Here is a 21993-nt window from a genome sequence, read left to right as displayed (position 1 = left end):
CGTGTGTTTTATTAAAATGAATTATAACAATTTATTACAAGGGGCAACCTATATCCACTCACACTGACCGTTTAAATTATATAAGATATATCAATGATAAGGTATTCCAGCCCATGGCTACATCACAAGCTGGGTCAGGCAGAGTTCATCTTAGATATGAGGCACATTAAATTTGTATTTGTTTCTCATTCATGTATATTCATAGACTGGCATTTAAACAGAAAATAAATCTACCAAAAAACGCGCAACCATCAGACATTTCAAGGCTTTGATTAATAATGTAATAAAATTATGATAAAAAAGTGGAAAACCACAGGTCAACCAACACGACATAAACGAAAATGTTTAAGACTCGGTTTTATTTGAGCATTTTTCATGGATGGTAATGGAAATGCAAGCTACTGTTCACGCCCTCTAGCCAGAGGTTGATCAGAACTTAAACTTAACATTTACACTATTATACACTATGTTATAAGTATCAAAATACAATTTAGAGACATCCGCAGATGTATTCATACAGCAGTGTACATAGAACCTTCAATGATGCACAGAGTGCAATTCAATGAATAGCGGCGTATGGTCCCATAATAAAGTAATGACTTTGCCCTAAACGAGAAAACAATGGGCAGAACTAAACAGAGAGGATCTGTGGTTACCAAGCCTCCATATCACAGAAACTGCCAAAAGACAAAATTAAAAAGCAGGCACAATATCCAAGGGGTGGTTAAACAATACCCAAAACGTTTAAAGCTGGAATATTGGAACCACTCAAGCCGAAAAGCTTAAGCTAAAAAATTAAAACGTACACTAACACAACATAAATGTCGTGCTGAACAATCTGAAGAGATCGAAATAAAACAGCTCTGACTGAAGGTACGGGGAGACATTCTACGACCGCCTCTTGGCACAAACAACGCTACTGTGATAAAATGAAAAAGTGGTAAACCTAAGATCGCCCAACACGACATAAACGAAACAATATGTTGCAGGCTCGGTTTGATTGAGCCTGTTCATGGACGGAGGTAGAAATACAAGCTACCGTCCACGTCCTCTAGCCCCGGGTTGAGCAGAACTCAACATACGCCATCAATGTGTTATCAATGGATAATTCTATTAACTTTCATAGTTCTATGTAAGATATTTTGAAGTATGACTTTCCTCTAGACTGATATTTGACTGAAAAATTAAAAGAAGAACAAGCCCATCGCATGCAAACAGCTTTATTTCTCGCAATTGTTCCATACTTCCTATGATCTAAATATTATGTATTTAAAGCCTTTGATATGAAATGTTTGGTAATTATGAGCAAACAGTTGTTGAACTGAAAAGCGAAATTCCTATTAACATTCATGAAATCAAATATATCCACTTTTTAGCTCGACTATTCATAGAATAGTGAGCTATTGCACTCGCCCATGCGTCGGCGTCGGCGTCTGCGTCCGCGTCCGCGTCCCGATTTTGGTTAAGGTTTTGTATGTAAGCTGGTATCTCAGTAACCACTTGTGGGAATGGATTGAAACTTCACACACTTATTGACTGTGACAAACTGACTTACATTGCACAGGTTCCATAACTCTATATTGCTTTTTTACAAAATTATGCCCCTTTTTCGACTTAGAAATTTTTGGTTAAGGTTTTGTATGTAAGCTGGTAACTCAGTAACCACTTGTGGGAATGGATTGAAACTTCACACACTTATTCACTGTGATGAACTGATCTACATTGCACAGGTTCCATAACTCTATTTTGCTTTTTTACAAAATTATGCCCCTTTTTCGACTTAGAAATTTTTGGTTAAGGTTTTGTATGTAAGCTGGTATCTCAGTAGTTACTAATGGGAATGGATTGAAACTTCACATACTTGTTCACTATCATGATTTGACATGCACTAAGCAAGTCCCATAACTCTACTCTCTTTTTTTTCAAAATTATGCCCCTTTTTCGACTTAGCAGTTTTTGGTTAAATTTTTGTATGTAATCTGATATCTCAGTATCCACTAATTGGAATGGATTGAAACTTCACACACTTGTTCACTGTCATGATCTAACATGCACTGTGAAGGTCCCATAACTCTACTTGGCATTTTTACAAAATTATGCCCCTTTGACTTAGCACTTTTTTGTTAAGTTTTTGTATGTAAGCTGGTATCTCAGTATCCACAAATTGGAAAGGATTGAAACTTCACACACTTGTTCACTGTCATGATATGACATGCAGTATAGAGGTTCAATACCTCTACTTTGCATTTTACAAAATTATACCCCTTTTTCAACTTGTATTCATTCAATTGACAAGGCTGTTGAATAGTCGAGCGTTGCTGTCCTCCGACAGCTCTTGTTATATATCCAGTACATAAACTGCAACTCGAATATCACACATACCCTTATTACAAATCATCTGCAAGTGCTAATGCTCTTCAGACAACTGCCAGTCAATAACAGAATTATGGTTGTGCCTACTGATGATAAACAAGTGCACAAAATTCAAATGTTACAACCTTTATAAAAATGTATATAATCAAAAATATAAATTTTATGAGTACACAAATGACCATAAATCTAACAATAGATAATGTTATGCACTGATACTTAAAATGATGATCAGGTGTACAATGTTGCCAGGTTATATATCTTTCAGTATTTAAGAAACATTGACCTACCAACATCAAGCGATAGTAATACTTCATTGTTTTTTCCTTAAAAGTTAGACTATTAAAGAGTTAAAACTTTTCTAAAACGCTTCTTAAATTAAGGGCTTTAAAGCCGTAATTCAGAAACTAACCCAAGATATTGAAATAATTTAATAACTTAAACAAACTGCTGTGTCGATGTCTTAAAGCACACTATATGTTTTATTGTTGATCCATATACATTGAGGGCCAGTGTGCCGTGCTCATTGCCAGAATGTATTGCTAAATGGCAAATAGTTAATAAACAATGTTATTTACCAAACGCTTAATGTCAAATTTTATCTGTTAAATGGTAATGTAAAATGATATCTGCTCTAATTGTTAATTGCGAAATGCGAATCATTTTTTACCTATCACAACAACAGTTTTTAATATCTTCCCCCTTCCCCTACTTTTACGCCACTCATCTACTTTTACTATGAGTGAGAATTAAGTATCCACCATGATACTGGATTGAGCTCCCGAGTGGGTTTTATTTGCGAACGGCCGTCCCTGAGTTGCTATATGTATGCTTATGTATATATCTGTGCAAGCATGTGTGAGGGTTTTGTGGGGATGGGGGAGGGGTAATAGTGTGCGTACACTACTGTCTAGGGTGACTGCGTTTCTGGAGCGTGGCTATCCGTGTTGAATACTCGTCCTTGCTTTTTTACGACTTATCCGATGTCCCTCCAATTTCTCTACCCCATACCCATTCTTTCATTTTGAATATTTTTTTTCTTTTATTTGGAAAATAAGTAGCATTGATTCAACTATTACTGATTGAATCTATTGTCAAAATCTGCAGGTGCGCAACTTTAATTTTTCAATGTTTATAATGTATATATTAATCTTTATTTATGTCTCATTCATGTACAGTATCTCAGTATAAAATTACATTTCAATATATGTATAAAAGTAGTACATGACCATTCAAATTTGAACTATAAGACACTATCACACAATATTACAATAACAATTTACACATAAAACATAGTTATAGATAAATAAAATTAATAAATGCGACGTATAACAAGAGGTGTCACATGAGACAGCGCGCTCAATTATTTCGATGCTGGATAGTAAAACTGGGCACATCTGAGGAATCTGGAGCTATCACTGGAAATGTATATTCTTGGATACGTAAAAAAAAAAAACATTTCCGGCAACACATTTAGAATTCAGCTTTTTTATGGAATATCCAGTTGAATTGTCAGTGCACTTATCCTTTTCTACCAACTATTTCAATTAAGTATTTTTCATCCTATATGATATTTTACAAGAAATGTCTGAACAGAGTTTCAGTTATGTCGTCAGACACAATATTTGAAACGTTTCGTTTTATTGAATAGGTGACGGACATGTGATTTAAAGTCAACTACTCTAACTACCTTGCTATAAACATTCTCCAGTGCAGTCACTGTTTTCTAGACTGAAGTTTAATTCTTACGGGACAAGTTATTGCCTACAGAGTAATTAAATTTATGATTTACCTATTGTTTCTATTTAGCAAGCAATGTGTTCCGGAACAATGTGAAATGAGTTTAAGTTAGTGTATCCTGACTTTTAAATCTAAGTGAACTGTTTCAAAATCTAATAAACATATAATTTATTCTAAGAGAAAAGGCTCAAGCCTAGTAGAGGCCATTTTGAGTAATTTCAACTAAGAGAAATGTTATGAACAGACTCAATCAACCGAGTCTGCTATCATCCCGCTTGGATGCGTACTATGCTTCGAAATTATCTTTCCACGGAATTATAGCAGGACAAATCTAAAATATCTGCTATCAATGATGTAGACATATCAGAATAGACATAGGTGTGAACAGTGCATTCAAGTTCTGTCTGGTTAAAGAAACCTTAGCGTCATTGCAGGTATTTAATTCCGCGTGAGTATGCATTTAAAACCATGAATATTTCTCACACAAACTGTTTATCTAAAATCTAATTATATAAAATATGATATGATTAAAACATTTAGTAACGCTTGTTTATCTAAAATCTAATTATATAAAATATGGTATGATTAAAACATTTATTAACGCTTCAAGAAAATTCTAACTTGATGTGTGAAAAACTGATTCTAAATTAATGGGTTGGTAAAGTAATGAAAACACACATTAAATATTAATTTCAGTGTTAGCAATATTATTTACTTATGAACATTAAATGAATCATCTAGCCTCTAATCACTTTTTGTTCATAATATTTTCTAGTTTTTCCCAGAACAGTTCTTGACCTACAACATCCTCTGTCCATTCTATGTATGTGGTTGTATCAAATAACAACTTTAAAGAGCGATTCATATTTTTTCCATCTATTTGTTCAAGGAGAATGACCACTAGTTCTGTTTCATCTTCAATCAGTTTCGAATGAGCAACTTTCAATTCAAACGTGCACCACTTACTGCGGGCAAACGCATTTGTAAGCACAAGAATGACTTTTGCACTCATGTCCATGTTGGTGACAATATTGTCATTTATAAAAACTCCAGCTTCGAAGTCCCTTTCATGAATGCATAATTTCAACCCCAGTTTGCTTTCAAGCACAGGTAAAAGCCTGCGACGCACCCATGCCGAATCCTTGGCCTCATATCCAACAAAAGCATCGTACACCAAGTTATGGCCTTTAATTTCTTGATAGTTTCTTCTCTTTCTTACTAAATAAATATAATGTTTGATATTCCATCTGTTTCTGTAAACTATGACTACGACAATAGCAATAGCAATGACACAAGGTGAGCCGATCACAGCAACCCAGATCCATGGACTCCACGGGTGGCATTCTTTGTATGTAAAAGTTATATCCGACAATCTTAATTTAGACTTTTCAGGTGGAAGTGAGCATGTATAATTATATGGATAACCTGGAAGCGCAGTCGTATTTTTGTTGGTTTTCAACCAGTTGATAAACCATTCAAGGCCGCAGTCACATGCAAAAGGATTCTGACTAAGGTCTATTGAATGTAACTTATTTAACAGCGATGTTGGAAGGGCTGACTCGGAAATATGTCCAATTGCATTGTTTTTTAAATTGAGATACATCAAATGCATGTTTTTCCTAAACGTTGTATCACTTAACTTTGTGATTCGATTAGATTGAAGATCGATCTTTTGCAAATTTTTCATATGTTTCACGATAGCTTCTGGATCCTGCGAAATTTCGCATGCAAAGCATTGAAAAAACCGAATGTTATCAAGTGGTGAAAATAATCTTGATAATTCCTGGTTAGTTAACCGGAACATACTAATAAAGCCAAGCTTCAAAGTTCTCAGGTTTGGTGAAAACTTAAATGTTTCATCGAGAGACTCAAACACATTTTCTGCTGGACTATTCCACTCCAGTTGAAGGGTGTTCAGTGAAGTAGATTTGAAAGCAAGCGGTTCCACTTTTATACTTCCCGTGGGTGAATACCTCAGCTGCAATGTTTCTAAATTTGGTAGTTTTGATAGAATATTGTCTTGCAATATTTTAATAGGGTTTTCACCAAGTTCAAGAGTTTTCAGTTTGAATAAACATTTGAAATGTTCTTTTTCAATTGCTTGTATTTCATTCATGCGGACAGACAGAAGCTCAATGTTTGGAATGTAGCACTCGGAGTCTTCACTGCCAACGGAAAAGTCTGGGAAAAACTTCAGGTTATTGTGATCAAGGTATAAATTACGTAGATGTTTATTTTTAGACAGGAGTATTTCCTCTATATGATTGTTTTTCAAAAACAGAGTTTTTAAATTGTTAAAATTTCTAAAAGTGTCAAGTGAACATGTTGTCATGTTGTAAAATCTGACGTCTAAAGTTTCTATCCTATTTTCTTTCATCAAAGAAAACAAGTCTTTCTGAATGGTTATGGATCTTATTCCACATATACTCAGGTGGTTAAGATATCTGAAGTTCGACAAAACACCAAAAAGATGTTTTACATCGTTATAGTGTATTGGGTTGTATGACAAGTACAAGAACTTCAAGTTTGGGAACGCATCAAGTGCGTGTGCAGAAATGCTTTGAATATTGTTATGGTCAAGTTCAAGGTCAACAAGATTTTCAGGGTTGCTGATATTTCCAAATGTTTCCGATGTAACATTCATCAAATCGTTATAACTGAATATCAAAGTTTGAATATTTCTTTCAGTCTTCGGGATATATGAGAGGTTCTGATGGCTGCAGTCTAGGGATTGTCGATGATGTAACATATATGTTTTGCATGTTTTCTTTTTCATTAGATGAGTTAAGTTGCCTTCATTAACTTCAACCAGCATTAAGATCAGAAGAACTGTTCTTTGTATTTCCATTTTTCAATCCGTCTTGTTCAGCAGTTTTGCTTTGTCGTAACAGTGGGGTTTAAGACTGATATCTGAAAAGATAAGTATCACTGGCCAATGAAATCATTAGATTAGTGGCAATGGTGTTGGCATACTGCTGGAATAGATATACATATATATATATATAGAGAGAGAGAGAGATAATTTGCATTAAGGGATATAACTATATTCAGAACAGTAGACTTTCCCATACGTGAGATCCGCTAGGATACAAGTTCGCATTATAAATTATTATATAGTAGAGAGAATTTATACGAACTAAATCACCACCACAATAATATTTTATTTTAAATTTTTATTTCCATATTGTTGTATAACAAAAAAAGACTTGTCATAAGCTACTCAGTGACAAGTTAAATGCCTCCGTATCGTTGATATATAGTATCACATGCTGCTTGTCGGTTCAATGTCCAAAGTAATATTTGCGTTGTCTACTCAGTATTATACAAAATTCAAGGAATGTTTACATGACATACATTTCGTGCAGCGGTAGATCTTTATTGTTTAACACTTATACGTTTCAGAGTACTTAGAAGGAAGTGTTTCAGATCTTTTTTCTTTCTAATGATAAAATTACCGAATAGTTTACATAATCCGCAAAATATATTTTGGGGATAGTTAAATATTTAAGTACATAAGTAGGTATCAATCATAATATGTGATATCTTCTATAAACACACATATTTAAGCGACGTTAGACTTAACCTCCTTATAATTGTAATTGTATTAACCGGCTGAAGATTAAAGTCTTTTAAATAACCGCAGAGGAGTTTGATATTTCCTAAAATCCGTTAAATGTACATATTATTATTTCAAATAACTGAATGTTACAAAGAAAAATATATGCTAAAAGGTAATAAAACTGATCAATATACACATTATAGTTTGCACTTTTAAACAATTTGTATAAACACATTTGATATCAAGAGATGCATATTGATATGATTCCATACTAAAAGGACCTATGAAGACTTATTATTTTTAATTCTTTAAAGAACAATACCAGTCTCTCCCTTTGTCTAAAAGACCGCCTAAATGCTCATCGTTATATATTTGTTAGATCTCATTGTCGCATAAACACATTCCTTATCAAAGAATGTATCATAATCTATGTTAAACAATAAAAAGCAATCTGCATGAGAAAAGAGCACATAAATGAACGAATATTAAGGAACTCGCCAACTTCCATAACTCCTTTTTGTCCATTACATATTTGTAAAGACGCAGTTTTCTCTACATTTTGCTTGAATAAACAATGTTAATACAACTTAAAGTGATACCAGATCAAATATAGATATAAAATAATACCTGCCACGTAGCTTTATCCACATCGATACCACATTTTCCTTTTCAATAAGTCCTTCAATTTTACAAAACTTTACAGACTCAACGCATACCGAAAGCTATGGTTAGATAAATGTTCTTGGCTCGTATTCAACTTTACTATTCAACAATAGTAAAACAGAATTTATGAAGTAATGATAGTAGGATATTTCTCTCCATGAATAAGGAAGTATTAAAAGTCACCAAGCATGTAAACATTACATCTTATACGGACTACTTACTCCGACAAAAATATCAATTGTTTTCTGTAGTTTATATATAACATATGATATGATCAGCAAGATGACAAGACCCGTAGCGTTAGAGAAAAGAAAAGTAAGCGTGGAAGAAGAGGTTTATTCTTTTTTGTTCTTTTTTGTTTGCCACTGACCTCGGTGTCTGACCTTTAGACGAATGTGTTCAGATATTCAGAAGCAGAAAGTATTTGCAAAAATATGTGGCTAGCACTCTAGGTACATGTCTGGTTTCTGATCAACAAAAAATAGATTTGAAGCCAGTGCTGAAGTTTTTCATTCAACATTTTCTAAAGAATATTATTTTTCTATTTTTAAACTCATTAATTTACTAAGTGATTATCAACTTCAATTTTAAACGTGGTTAAGGTAGTTCTGCACGTTTGTTAAACCGGAAGTGATGGCGTAAAGTCATTTATCCGGAAAACGTAGAATAAAGCCTAGATTGTAAATAAATATATGACCTATAATGTGGTGAAATAAAATGTAGCGGTGGTCTAGTGGATAAGGTGTCTGCCGCTCAATCAAGGGGTCATGGGTTCGAGCCCCTTTGGGTCACGACCATGACTTCTCATATGACACCAGTACTGGGTTTTCAAGAAAGCGGACTCGAGAGTGGTTACAATAAGCTAAGCCTGGATTCGGCGTACGGAAATGAAAATCATTTTGTAAATTAGTGGCAACCTGTGGGTAAATTTATTACAATGACACTATTACCATCTTTCTAAAGTTAAAATATGATGTTAAAACATCTGATATGATAAAGAATTCAAAATAATGTCATAAAATTAGTGTGAAATGTGCGGTTCACTTTAATCATGGTCAGATATCTCAAAAATAAGCACACGGACCTATACATTTTATTTACCACATTATAGGTCATATATTTATTTACAACTTTAAGAAGTTTTATTAAAATCTACATTGTAGAAAAAATTCTATTCGCGATAATGTTATGAAACTGATGATTTTCCCACAGACTCCCATTATGAAAAATTGCGTGAGGTCCAACTATTCAAATCAGTGTAGCAAAAAATCAAGCACAGGACTCTATCTTTTATAACTGATGGATATTCTGAAGTTTTGATAAATCAGGGTTTTATCAAATTCTACATTGTAGAAAATGTTTCGAACCAAACGTGCAGAACTATCTTAAGCTAAGGCAATTTCAATCCGCTTTTATCTTCTGTGTAAGATGCATCATACTTTTCAATCATCACTCTGAAGGTAAATTTATGGTGAGCTGACCGTAGAATATTTGGTAATTTTCTAGTAAAATTACATTTTTTTCACGAGCATTATATGCTCAGAAAAAACAATTATTTAGTTAACAAAATGTGTCTGTCGTATTTTTACCGCATACTTATTTTACCGTTTGAGCCACCAGATATTTCACTTAGGTTATGCACTTTTAACGTTAGCCCAATATATTGAGAAAACAATATGTAACATCAAATCATAGAAAAGGGAGTTGTTTTACTTGAAAATACAACAACATATAAAACATTGTTTTCCAAATATTTCTGTGTTTTGATGATATAACCCCTAAACTTAAACAAAATATTTGTATTAAACTGCATTTACTAATATAACAAACAAAATCACACAAAAGACAGGAACGTAGTATATCCTAAAGAGCAGTTATTTAGTTTTGCTTTAGCACCTGGCTATAGCTCTAATTCAGCTACCAAGTTTCAACCTTGCGTCGTTTGAGTTTTCCTTCTACTTCTGTGACCGCATCACTTAACTATTCTGAATGTAAAATATAGTCCCATATTCATTTTTTATAACCTTGGTATTGTGTTAGTGTGTGAGCAACTGAGGACTACTATTTTAAACAACAAAAAACAAGCAGCAACGGATTCTAGAATAATTATAATCTTATATTCACATTCGAAATATTCAGAATCACTCCTCTGTAGGGTAAGGGTTCAGGTTTAGGGTTAGGGTTTAGCGCTTTGGGTTAGGTCTAGTCCCACCCTGGGTCAAACTTAGTTTTACACAGAGTTGTATAGGAAAAACCTTTAAAACCACATATATTAATACGGAAATCTGTTGTGTATTGTTACATTTTTTTTTCCAAAATGTTTCATTGAATACATAAATCAATGTGTTGTACACACGTGCAAATCAAATAAAAGATAATAGGTAATGGTAGATTTCTCGGAAGCACAGAGCATTAAAACACAGCCCCAGAGCCACGCATCTGCACAGTAGGCTCACAACAAAAAGAAGCTGTAATGGAAAAATATTTCAGACGGGTTACTTCAAACATCCAACAAGTAAATATTAATTTATGCTAAATATAAATGGAGGGGAAGGAAATGGTAAGGGGCAAAATGGAGCCGGGGAGATGGGGGAGCCCGAAGGGGAAAGTTGAACAAGGACGAATGTACAAGGGAATGCCATGTTCTTTAATAACAGTCACACTACAACGTAAACCACAATACCACAGACATTCATGTACCAAAGATAAACACACAACTACGATCAACTGAATAACATAGAAAAACGAACAAGCAACACATAAGAAAACAGTAGGGCACCGTTATAGACTCACAAGCATACAAACGCACCCACAAAAGTAATAAATTTATTTTGCTCGGTTGCATTCTGTGCTTCCAGAGGCTGTTCTTACAGATTTTATTGAAAAAAAAAACAGTCGCACTTTTCGTTGTTACTGACTGAATGTGTGTACTGACACAGCTGATGCTATTACAGATACCACAGAGGAAGCAGTATGATCGGTATTTGGCACTGAAATGAAATTGAAATTGATTGAATTAACAATGATAATGAAAAAGAAATATAATTCCAAAATAACATTGAAACCATGGTATGAATACAATAACAGCTCAATTTCTTTCATGGATACAATTACATAATCGAAGTATTGAACCAATTCCACGTGTGTGATAGGTCAGCATGCAACCACTCGGAAATGTTCTTTTCAGTATAAGAAAAATAGTTTTATATATGTTCATGGACTGGAATATTATGCCGTAGACACGTGGCATGATACCCTACCTAGTCATATTGTACTGACACTGGGCTGAGCAGCCCTGCTAGAACTATTCTTGTAATGTTGACCGCCAAAGCGATGAAGCTACAGGTACCATTTTCGCATATTTGGAATGACGCAGCTAGGGAACGAACACTCGAAGCCAACACACAAACACTTTGCCTAACTGTGAAAGTGTGTATATTACCTCGAAAAACTAGTTGGTAAAGTGTTCAAAGAAAAGTACTGACAACTGATGACAGACGCTTTGTGCGGAGGAAAACACACATTTTGCTGTCTGTCTTCGACGCTTTTAAAATAAATCTAATCTTAAGAGTTAATGACTAAAAAGGAAATAAAATGTCTAATCCATTATCAATATATGCTAATAGGGCGTACATCTATAGGTTGCCTCCAGTTCCTAAAAGTTTTACTTCATTTGATACACTAAGTGAACACTGTCGATATAAAGATTCGTCTCAATTGTATATACATTTTGAACAGGTCGTGGAAGACAGCTTACTGTCAGTGTTAACAAAAAGAAAAAAAAAATGATTCCAAGACAAATATTTCAAAATTTTTAAGACACGCAATAAGGATCCATAATATATTTGATCATAAGATAGCTTTAAAAAGTGTTATAATATCCAGGCACAGTTATTTAAGACGGTAATTAAAGATCGTTCAAAAAAATGAAAGAAAGAGATCCACTATATTTTTACCCCCCGACAACAAAGTTGTAAAGGGTGGGGGGGGGGGGGGGGGCGGGTATACTGGTTTCAGGTTGTCTGTCTGTCTGTCCGTCTGTCCGTAGACACAATCTTGTGCGCTCCATCTCTTCTAATCCCCTTCACAGAATTTAATGAAACTTCACACAAGTGATCAGCAACAACAGAAGTTGTGCATGGGGCATGTTAGGTTCTTTCAGAAAAAAAAAATGCAGAGTTACGGGACTTTGTTTTTTTTTTACTATACTATATACATAGACACAATCTTGTGCGCTCCATTTCTCCTCATCCCCTTGACACAATTTAATGAAACTTCACACAAGTGATCAGTAACAACAGCAGTTGTGCATGGGGCATGTTAGGTTCTTTCAGAAAAAAAAATGCAGAGTTACGGGACTTTGTTTTTTGTTACTATACTATATACATAGACACAATCTTGTGCGCTCCATTTCTCCTCATCCCCTTGACAGAATTTAATGAAACTTCACACAAGTGATCAGTAACAACAGTAGTTGTGCATGGGGCATGCTAGGTTCTTTCAGAAAAAAACAATTGCAGAGTTACGGGACTTTGTTTTTTGTTACTATACTATATACATAGACACAATCTTGTGCGCACAATATCTTCTTATCCCCTTGACACAATTTAATGAAACTTCACACAAGTGATCAGTAACAACAGTAGTTGTGCATGGGGCATGTTAGGTTCTTTCAACAACAAAAATTGCAGAGTTATGGGACTTTGTTTTTTCTTAACATACTGTGTACATACAGTCTGCATATGCAGTCTTGTGCGCGCCTAATCTTCCGAACCCTTGCACATAATTTCATGAAACTTCACACAAGTGATCAGTACCAACTCTAGTTGTGCATGGTGCATGTTACGTTCTTTTGGATAAATATTCTGCATAGCTACGGGACTTGTTTTTTGTTACTATACTGTATACATACAGTTTGTATACATACAGTCCACATAATTATGCAATCTTGTGTGTGTCAAATTGCAATGTACTGTGTCAGTGCATGACGGGGGTACATTCATCACCTTTAGTGATAGCTCTAGTTTATCTACTGTTTTAGATTAAGGGCATATTAGAATCGAAACAATTTATAGCAAAAGAGTGTTTTAACACTATGCACTTTGGCGGTAATACGTCGTACAAATACTTTCACACGGACCGTGCCCTCGTGAAATTATTGCACCCGACGTATAACCGTCCATCGTGCATAAATAGTGTTAAAACACTTTTTTTGCTATAAATTATTTCTTAAATATACACTACCAGGAAGAGAAATATAAAGTATTATCCTGAATGACTCACCGATCTTTCATTGTTTTGCAGTAGTATAAAGCATTTACATAAATTTTGTCACCACTTGTCAAGATGACTTTATTGTTTAAAACTAGTACGTATATAACATTATACAAGAACATTAAATAAAGAGAGACACGATACACAGGTTTTAAAACAAAGGGAAATATTGTCGGGTAAACAAGATAGTAAGTACTTCTTATTTGTTTTAATGTAACAGTTACATAAAAATATTCATTTCATTATATCTTCGTAGTTGATGTTGTTGTTGTTGTTCTATATCAAAGTGTTTATACAATAGGGTTATTATAACAGTACCTTGAATACGGTTCGGAATATTTTTCCAGACCTGGGTCCCACGAGGCGCTTGCACCAAGTGTGATCCGGTCTTGCAAAATCCACCGGAAGACAAATATGTCATTTGACATCACTTTTAATGACCCTTTTATCATATACATATTATCATTTCTATTGTTATATCAGCCAAAATGGACAATAATTTTAGACAAATAAGACTGAAACGCATTTGAAACGATGCCTTGATGACGCATGGAACGTCGGAAATAAATTAAGTATTGAATATTTTCTTTATTCGATGGGAGTATGATACAGAAATTTATATTTCTAAGTGAAAGCCGAGCTGTATTTCTGACAAAACATTCGTACGTATATAATAACAATAGATATTGACTGCAAAATATTACGTATGCAAAGGGAAATCTAAGGCAAGATATCATAGAATCCTTTCCTTTATAAAAATATTAAAATAGTTGTCGTTTTCACATAGAGTGATGTTTTCTTTTCCTCCTAAAATACATGTAGATATTTAGTGTACTTTGTTTTAGATTGAATGTTCGTTTATTTAGTATTAAAACACTGTTCTCACTAGCAGCACGTGTTACTATGAATGATGATACAGGGTGGGTGAGAATGTATAACCGATTTATTCTAATGCATGAATTACTTTTGGACTTTTGATTGTTTATTTTTCTTTTTTCTATTTTTAAATTGAACCGTTACAGGGTTGGTAAGAATGTATACCCGATTTATTCTAATTTATGAAATACTCTTGGACTTTTGTTTGTTTATTTTTCTTTTCTTTCTATTTTTAAATTGAACCGTTGTTGTGGTCTCTTAGTCATTATTTGGAAGAACAATGAGAAAGATGCGAAAGTCCATACACGTTAATCATACAAGTTAAGTGTATCCGTCTAGCAAGACCAAGCAATGATGTTATTTCGTTTAATCACAAAGTGATTTGCGAAAGAAAAGTTTCAAATGTTTTGTAGAATTATGTATAAAAGATAATTAAGTTATTGTTAGAGAAATGCACTGCGACCTTTTATATCCCTACTCGCTAGGAGGAATATTTAATACGCACCGTCCGTCTGTCATTTTGAACGTGATTTCGTCCATTTATAGGGCCGTCCAATACCCTAAGTCCGCACAGAACAAATCATACGAAAAAGAAAGTTTTCTTTGGCGATTTGCAATTTGTCTTAGGTAATTTGGCCTTAAAGTCTTATTTAGGTCTGTGTTGAGAAGCAACTAAGTTACTTGTGGAGAACAAGTCAGTACACGTATAGATGCCAGGTAAATAACTGGGTTACCTGACCGCCGTTACATATCTTCATTACATTAATTCGTCAGATCTTTATGAATAAATGTATTTCTTTTACGGAAATCACTTAAGTACCTAGTACTCTGTTCATTCTTATAATCAATCTTTTGACGTAAATGACGCCTAGCGAATAACATTTAAATAGGAAATTCATGCGATTATTTTTAGTCTTTTATGTAATAATTAAATACCTTTATAGTTTTACATTATTAGGTGTATAGCTATAAGGAATGTCATTTGTTTATTTTATATTTTTGTTGTTGTTTGTTGAATACATCTCGCATATGACCTGGCACACATTAATCTTCGCAAATATTTTCGGACGTTTTCATTAATTTACGCAATATTTGTAACCTGAAAATATCTATATTACCACAGTAACAGATACAATTAACCGATGACACGGTGGCGTAGTGGTAAGGTGTCTGACTTGCACGCATGTTACCACGGCGAAATAACATTAAATCATTTTTATGTAATGTAATGTTATCGATACCTGTTTTATTGTTACATTATTTGTTCTCCGCAAGTAACTGCCAACTTCCCCACATGAATCAGAGGTGGAGGACTAATGATTTCAGACACAATGTCGTTTATCAAATAGTCACGGAGAACATATGCCCCGCCCGAGGATCGAACTCACGACCCCGCGATCCGTAGACCAACGCTCTACTGAGCTAAGCGGGCGAGCTTCAGTAAATGAAACCATAAAATTCATGATACGTTTGATCCAATAAATGGTTAGTTTGCATATAAGATTTGTAAAAAAAAGATACGGTCAAACGACTCGAACCCACAACCCTGAGATTGGCAGCTTAACATTTGTCTGCACAGCTACCTGCACATGTGACATTATGTTACTTATGAATTATATATGTTATAGTTATATTGCTATTTATGTTGGGACATCGAAAATTAATTTAAGGAAATAAACGGAATATTCATTAGTGCCAGGTCAATACTCACGGACGATACCAGAGGTCTACCAAGGTTCCCTAGTTGAACCTACTTCGTCTCGGGAGTTTGACGAACCTCTAATGGATGAGAATGGTTGAATATATCACTGGAGTGTATGCGGATAGGAATATCAGGCTTTGACAGAGCCTCGTGACCGCCTAAACATTCCTTAAAGTCAACGTGAAACTAGGCGGTCAGATGCTCAAGAGATTACATTAATTCCAACCGTTATTTTGTCTATTATTAAGGATTTTTTAACCACCTGACTAAATATTCACCTTTGCATGACACGTAGCCCATGACGTCATTATCTCTGGCTTCCATAAAACAAGTTATTAAAGTCCTATTGTAAGACTATGGTTTACTAGGATTTGAAAACCATCTTGTTCGACAGCATGGCACTTTTTCTAATTGATCCCAAATTTTATATGTGATATGAGCTTAACGCACCGTATAGATGATAGCATCTGCCCTATCTCAGTGACACATGACAGTGTACAGTAATAAAGATTTGGTATCAGCTCTGATAAAAGTCTTTTCGTTTGGCTTAATACTTTCATGAGTCGCCTATTCACACTTTCAAACCAATCCAAGAAATGTACTCCGGTCCTTTGCACATAGCGAGCTCAATCCACCAAGGGTAAATTTGTTAAAAGTTAATTAGATACATAGAAATCAGCATTGGCAACAGAGATGTCAAATGCAAACGTTTACAGCGGTTGGTCATTTTCCTAGTAAATTGTGTACGACGTCACATTGTGTTGACGTCAACATGTCTTGACGTTACAGTTGGAGGTCAATACCATTTTGGCTCCCCCAACGAGTCAATGCTACCTTAATTCATTCAAACTATTGACTGTGTTTAGACCGATAGAAAGTATTATAAATATAGATTCAAATAATAATTGGAATTATTAGTAAGATATAATCCATATCAGTAACACTGTGAGTTTTGCCGATCTACTTGAACATTGTGCATTAATTTCTACTTTTCCTGTTAAACGGGATTAAAATTTTCGTCGCGCTTTCTTCTTCATAGAGTATTTGTTTAAATTAATGAAAAGGATACTTAACGAGAAAGTATAACGTTACGCTGCAAAAAAAAAAATGAAACAGAATAGCACTTTATGCGTCCTTATAATGTCACAAGACGTACGGCAGCATTTACTTCTATGCGCGTTTGTTTCTCATGCTGAGATTTAAATTTCTTTTAAAGTGCGTATTTCAACGCAAACAAAAGCACCAAATGAAAAGAACATATTTGTTTGTTTTGAATGAAATATGCTACGCAATCGTGAAAATATGAAATATTTTCACTTTTTGGTGAGATATATTCCATATTTACTTAAAAAAAATAATACCCTTTATATCTTCCCTTTTACTCTTTGGAGTGCACATGCTTATGATACAGTCCTATATCTAAACAACATTTCCGCCAGTTATGTAGGCACTTTCCATTGAGAGCATTTAACACTTTAACGATTTATTAAAATATCTCATTAGTTACACAATATGCCTGTTTATGAGCATTTATAAGTAAAAATGTTCTTCTTGTACTTTTTACTTATCAAATTTAAAATATTTTTAACAATGAGTCGTATCTTACACGATAGAAATCAGACATAATTTTGATCTTTATGTTGTTTGAATTATATGTAAGTGAGTATGTTAATTGTTTTTAATAGTGACTTCTGTATACAGCAATTACACAAACATCAGCAGACATGCGGTCTATTTGACATCATCTAACTAATGAAAGAAGGAGCTATCGTGGCCGGCTGGTTAAGGTCAATACTTTCGAATCACTTGCTCTTCGAATCATTGGGGAGGGGGTCCTCCGTGGCCGAGCGGTTAAGGTCCCTGACTTCAAATCACTTGCCCCTCACCGATGTGGGTTCGAGCCTCACTCGGGGTATTGAATTCTTCATGTGAGGAAGCCGTCCAGCTGGCTTACGGAAGATCGGTGATTCTACCCAGGTGCCCGCTCGTGATGAAATAATGCACGGAGGGGCATCTGGGGTCTTCCTTCACCGTCAAAGCTGGAAAGTTGCCATATGACCTAATTGTGTCGGGGCGACGTTAAACCCAACAAAATAAATAAATAAAATCTTCGAAACATCGCTTAGGGTGTAAATTGTTCATGTCAGGAAGCCCTCCAGCTGGCTTACAGAAGGTCGGTGGTTGTTCTACCCAGGTGCTCGCCCATGTCTCAAATGATACCAGGAGAGGCAGTTGGGTCTTCTTTTATGAGTGAGGAAAAATATCACCTAAAAGGGTGAACGAGACGTTTTAAGCAAAGTCGTAGTTAGATAGATAATTATCCTAATTTTAAATCCTTGTATGACAAATAATAGAAAAGAAGTTCGTTTGGCCGTTTTTAATTATTTCAATATTTATAGGGGAGGGGTGATTCTGTTAATTGGTGTGTCAAAATCATTATCTAGGCAAGCGATCCATTTTAGTATCACTTGGAAATGTTTCATGAATCTGCACGAGATAACTAAGCCAGAAGCAAGTGATTCTGTAAATAAAGACATTTCTGGTATATGCCAGTATATATGCTGTTAGTATCCGTGTAGTAATTCAATGGTTAGTAATGCTTATCTTTCAGATAAAATTCGAAAAGAGCTCTTTAACAAGGAAATAAGACCTGCTGAGGAGACGGACTTAAGATGAAACTACAACGAACAGTCCCTTTGATACTGCTGTTAGTTGAAGTTAATGAAATCATCTCAGCCCATCTGGAGAAAACGAACACGTGCAAAGAAGTGGAATTACACAACCGAAAATCCCTAGACTGCAGCCATCAGAACCTTTCATATATCCCAAATATTAAAAGTGATATTCAAACTTTGGTATTCAGTTATAACAATTTAACCAACGTAACATCGAACACATTTGGAAATTTCAGCAACCCTGGTAATCTAGTTGAACTTGAACTTGACCATAATAATATTCAAAACATTTCTGCGAACTCTCTTGATGCATTCTCAAATTTGAGATTCTTATACTTATCTTACAACCCTATACACTATAACGATTTAAAACACCTCCTTGGTGCTTTGTCTAACTTTAGGTATCTTTCTCACTTAAGTATAAGTGGAATTAGATCCATAACCATTCAGAACGACTTGTTTTCTTTGATGAAAGAAAATAGGATAGAAACTCTAGATGTTGCATTTTACGACATGGAAACTGTTTCAATAGACACATTTAGAAATTTCAATAGACTGGAAACTCTGTTTTTGAATAGCAATCATATACACAAAATAATCCTCTCTTACAACGACCATTTGCACAATTTATACCTTGATCACAATAATTTTAAAATTATTCCAGACTTTTACGCCGAAGGTGATGAATCTAACTGTCACATTCCAAATCTTGAGCTTTTGGCCATCCGCAAAAATGAAATACAGAAAATTGAAGCAAAAGATCTCAAATGTTTATTCCAACTGAAAACGCTTGAACTTGGTGAAAACCCTATTGAAATATTGCAAAACAACATCCTGTTAAACCTACCAAATTTAGAAACGTTAGAGCTAGTGTTTGCACCCTCTGGCAGTATAAAAGTGGAACCGCTTGCTTTCAGATCCACATCACTGAACACTCTTAAACTCGAATTGAATAGTCCGGCCAAAGATGTGTTTGAGTCTTTGAATGACACTTTTAAGTATTTACCAAATCTGAGAAATTTGAAGCTTGGTTTTATAAGTATGTTTCTGTTAAGTAAACAGCAATTGTCAAGATTATTTTCACCACTTGTTAACATCCGCTTTTTTCAATGTTTTGCATGTGAAATTTCTCAGGATCCTGAAGTAATCTTGAAACATATGAAAAATGTGGAATCTGTCTATCTTCAGTCAAATCGAATCCCTACGTTAAGTGATAAAACAGTTGAGGAAAACACACACTTGAAGTATCTCAATTTAAAGAATAATGCGATTGGACATATTTCAGAGTCGGCCCTTCCAATTTTACTCTTAAACAAATTGCATTTAATAGATCTTAGTCAGAATCCTTTTGTATGTGACTGCGACCTTGAATGGTTTATCAACTGGATGAAAACAAACAAAAATAAGACTGTTATTTCGGGTTATCCGCATAATTATACATGCTCACTTCCTCATGAAAAGTCGAAGTTAAGACTATTGGATATAACTTTTACATACAAAGAATGCCACCCGTGGAGTCCATGGATCTGGGTTGCTGTAATCGGCTCGCCTTGTGTCATTGTTATTGCTATTGTCGTGGTCATAGTTTACAGAAACAGATGGAATATCAAACATTACATTTATTTGGTTAGAAAAAGAAGGAACTATCAAGTCATTAAAGGTCATAACTTGGTGTATGATGCTTTTGTTGGATATGACACAACAGATTCGGCATGGGTGCGTCGCAGACTGCTGCCTATCCTTGAAGATGAAGAGGGATTGAAATTATGTATTCACGAAAGAGACTTTGTTCCTGGCGTTTTTATAAACGACAATATTGTCACCAATATGGACAGGAGTGCGAAAATCATTCTTGTCATAACCAATGCTTTTGCGCGTAGCGGATGGTGCACGTTTGAATTGAAAGTGGCACATTCAAAACTGATCGAAGATGAAACAGAGCTTGTGTTCATTCTCTTGGAGAAAATAGACGGAAGAAATATGAACCATTCTCTGAAAGTGTTATTTGATACGACAACATACATTGAATGGACAGAGGATATTGTAGGCCAAGAATTGTTCTAGGAAAAACTGAAAAATGTTCTGAAGAAGTGAATGCATGCTAGAATATGCACTGAATATTCTTGTGCAAAGATTATTGATCGCTATTTGTTTAACAAATTGTGGTTATAATTGTTATATTTGATATTATTTGAATGTGCTGTTGAGTGTGTATATAAGTTTGATCTTAAAAGCTAGCTAAAGATTATATGCCGCTTGTTATGTATATCTAATTATCTAGTACTTCTCTAAGGATTTTTTATCATTGCGTTGTTTATACAATATTTATTTCCAAATATGCAATACATACAAATATATATTAAATGTTAAAGAATTGAGGAGTAAGCTATAAGCTTGTATTAAACCCTCTTTCCTGTACACTTTTTATAAAGTTTGACATACATTTAGGGAAATGTCATATTTAAACTAAAGGCACAAGTAACTATTTCATACGCGTAGTAACAAGTAAGTAGCTGATAGATACACTTAACAAAATTCCTAATTGGTCGGTTTATTTTGCATTACTATTTTGTTAATAATTCATGTATTTACAAGAAATTTCAAATACCGACATTTGAATAGGTACTGCAATAAATTATTGATTTATTTTTGGCCGACTCACGGCGAGCATAACCGCATTAGGCGTTTTGACCAATATTGCATATTTTGCACGTGCAGGGCATGCGCACCAATATGCACTTGTTAGTGAACATTTTTGGCATTACTGACGAAAGTCCTACTAGAAAAACGCATATCATTGTGAAATTGACACAGGAGCAACGTGCCCAGGCTGTCGGAATTTTACAACAAAACTCAAAATCGGTCACTTCAATGAATTGTCATCGGGTTAAATTTTGCCAAAAGAGCGCAGACGGTAGATAACCAACAATTGAAGGTTCCTGTAAACGGAAATAAAGTTAAAAATGGAAATAACCATCAAAGTAACAGCTGCAAACAAATTATATCAAAATTCCTTTGAAATTGCAAAAATAATTACACACGTATCGTAAATGTGTCCCGGCTAGCAACATTCCGACAGCTCGATCGCGTTGCTTTTGTGTCCATTTCACCATGATATGTGTTTTTCTAGTAGG

General features: G+C 34.6%; 2 protein-coding genes across 4 annotated transcripts; one reads left to right on the top strand and one right to left on the bottom strand.

Annotated features, from left to right (window-relative positions):
* Window positions 1–3508: 3508 nt before the first annotated feature.
* LOC123550809 (toll-like receptor 3) lies at window positions 3509–8544 on the bottom strand. The gene is made up of 2 exons (XM_053540121.1): window positions 8297–8544; window positions 3509–7020 (listed from the first exon to the last, which is right to left on the bottom strand). Exon 2 carries the CDS (start codon window positions 6956–6958, stop codon window positions 4859–4861), a length of 2100 nt encoding a protein of 699 aa, XP_053396096.1. The 5' UTR covers window positions 6959–7020; window positions 8297–8544; the 3' UTR covers window positions 3509–4858.
* Window positions 8545–13623: 5079 nt separating this feature from the next.
* LOC123550812 (toll-like receptor 2) lies at window positions 13624–21238 on the top strand. Of its 3 annotated transcripts, XR_008370435.1 has the most exons (3): window positions 13624–13794; window positions 18796–19103; window positions 20048–20187. XR_008370435.1 is itself a non-coding variant. In XM_045339204.2 (2 exons), the coding sequence occupies exon 2, from the start codon at window positions 18857–18859 to the stop codon at window positions 20921–20923; it is 2067 nt and encodes a 688-aa protein (XP_045195139.2). In that variant the 5' UTR covers window positions 13626–13794; window positions 18796–18856; the 3' UTR covers window positions 20924–21238. The 3 variants fall into 3 exon arrangements, 2 of the variants coding, with proteins under 2 accessions (XP_045195139.2, XP_053396094.1); XM_045339204.2 differs by having other exon boundaries at window positions 13626–13794; window positions 18796–21238; XM_053540119.1 differs by having other exon boundaries at window positions 13626–13794; window positions 18779–21238.
* The last annotated feature ends 755 nt before the right edge of the window (window positions 21239–21993 follow it).

Source organism: Mercenaria mercenaria, chromosome 4 (genome assembly GCF_021730395.1).
Source record: "Mercenaria mercenaria strain notata chromosome 4, MADL_Memer_1, whole genome shotgun sequence".
Classification (NCBI taxonomy): Eukaryota; Metazoa; Mollusca; class Bivalvia; order Venerida; family Veneridae; genus Mercenaria; species Mercenaria mercenaria.
This window is presented reverse-complemented; position numbering and strand designations above follow the sequence as displayed.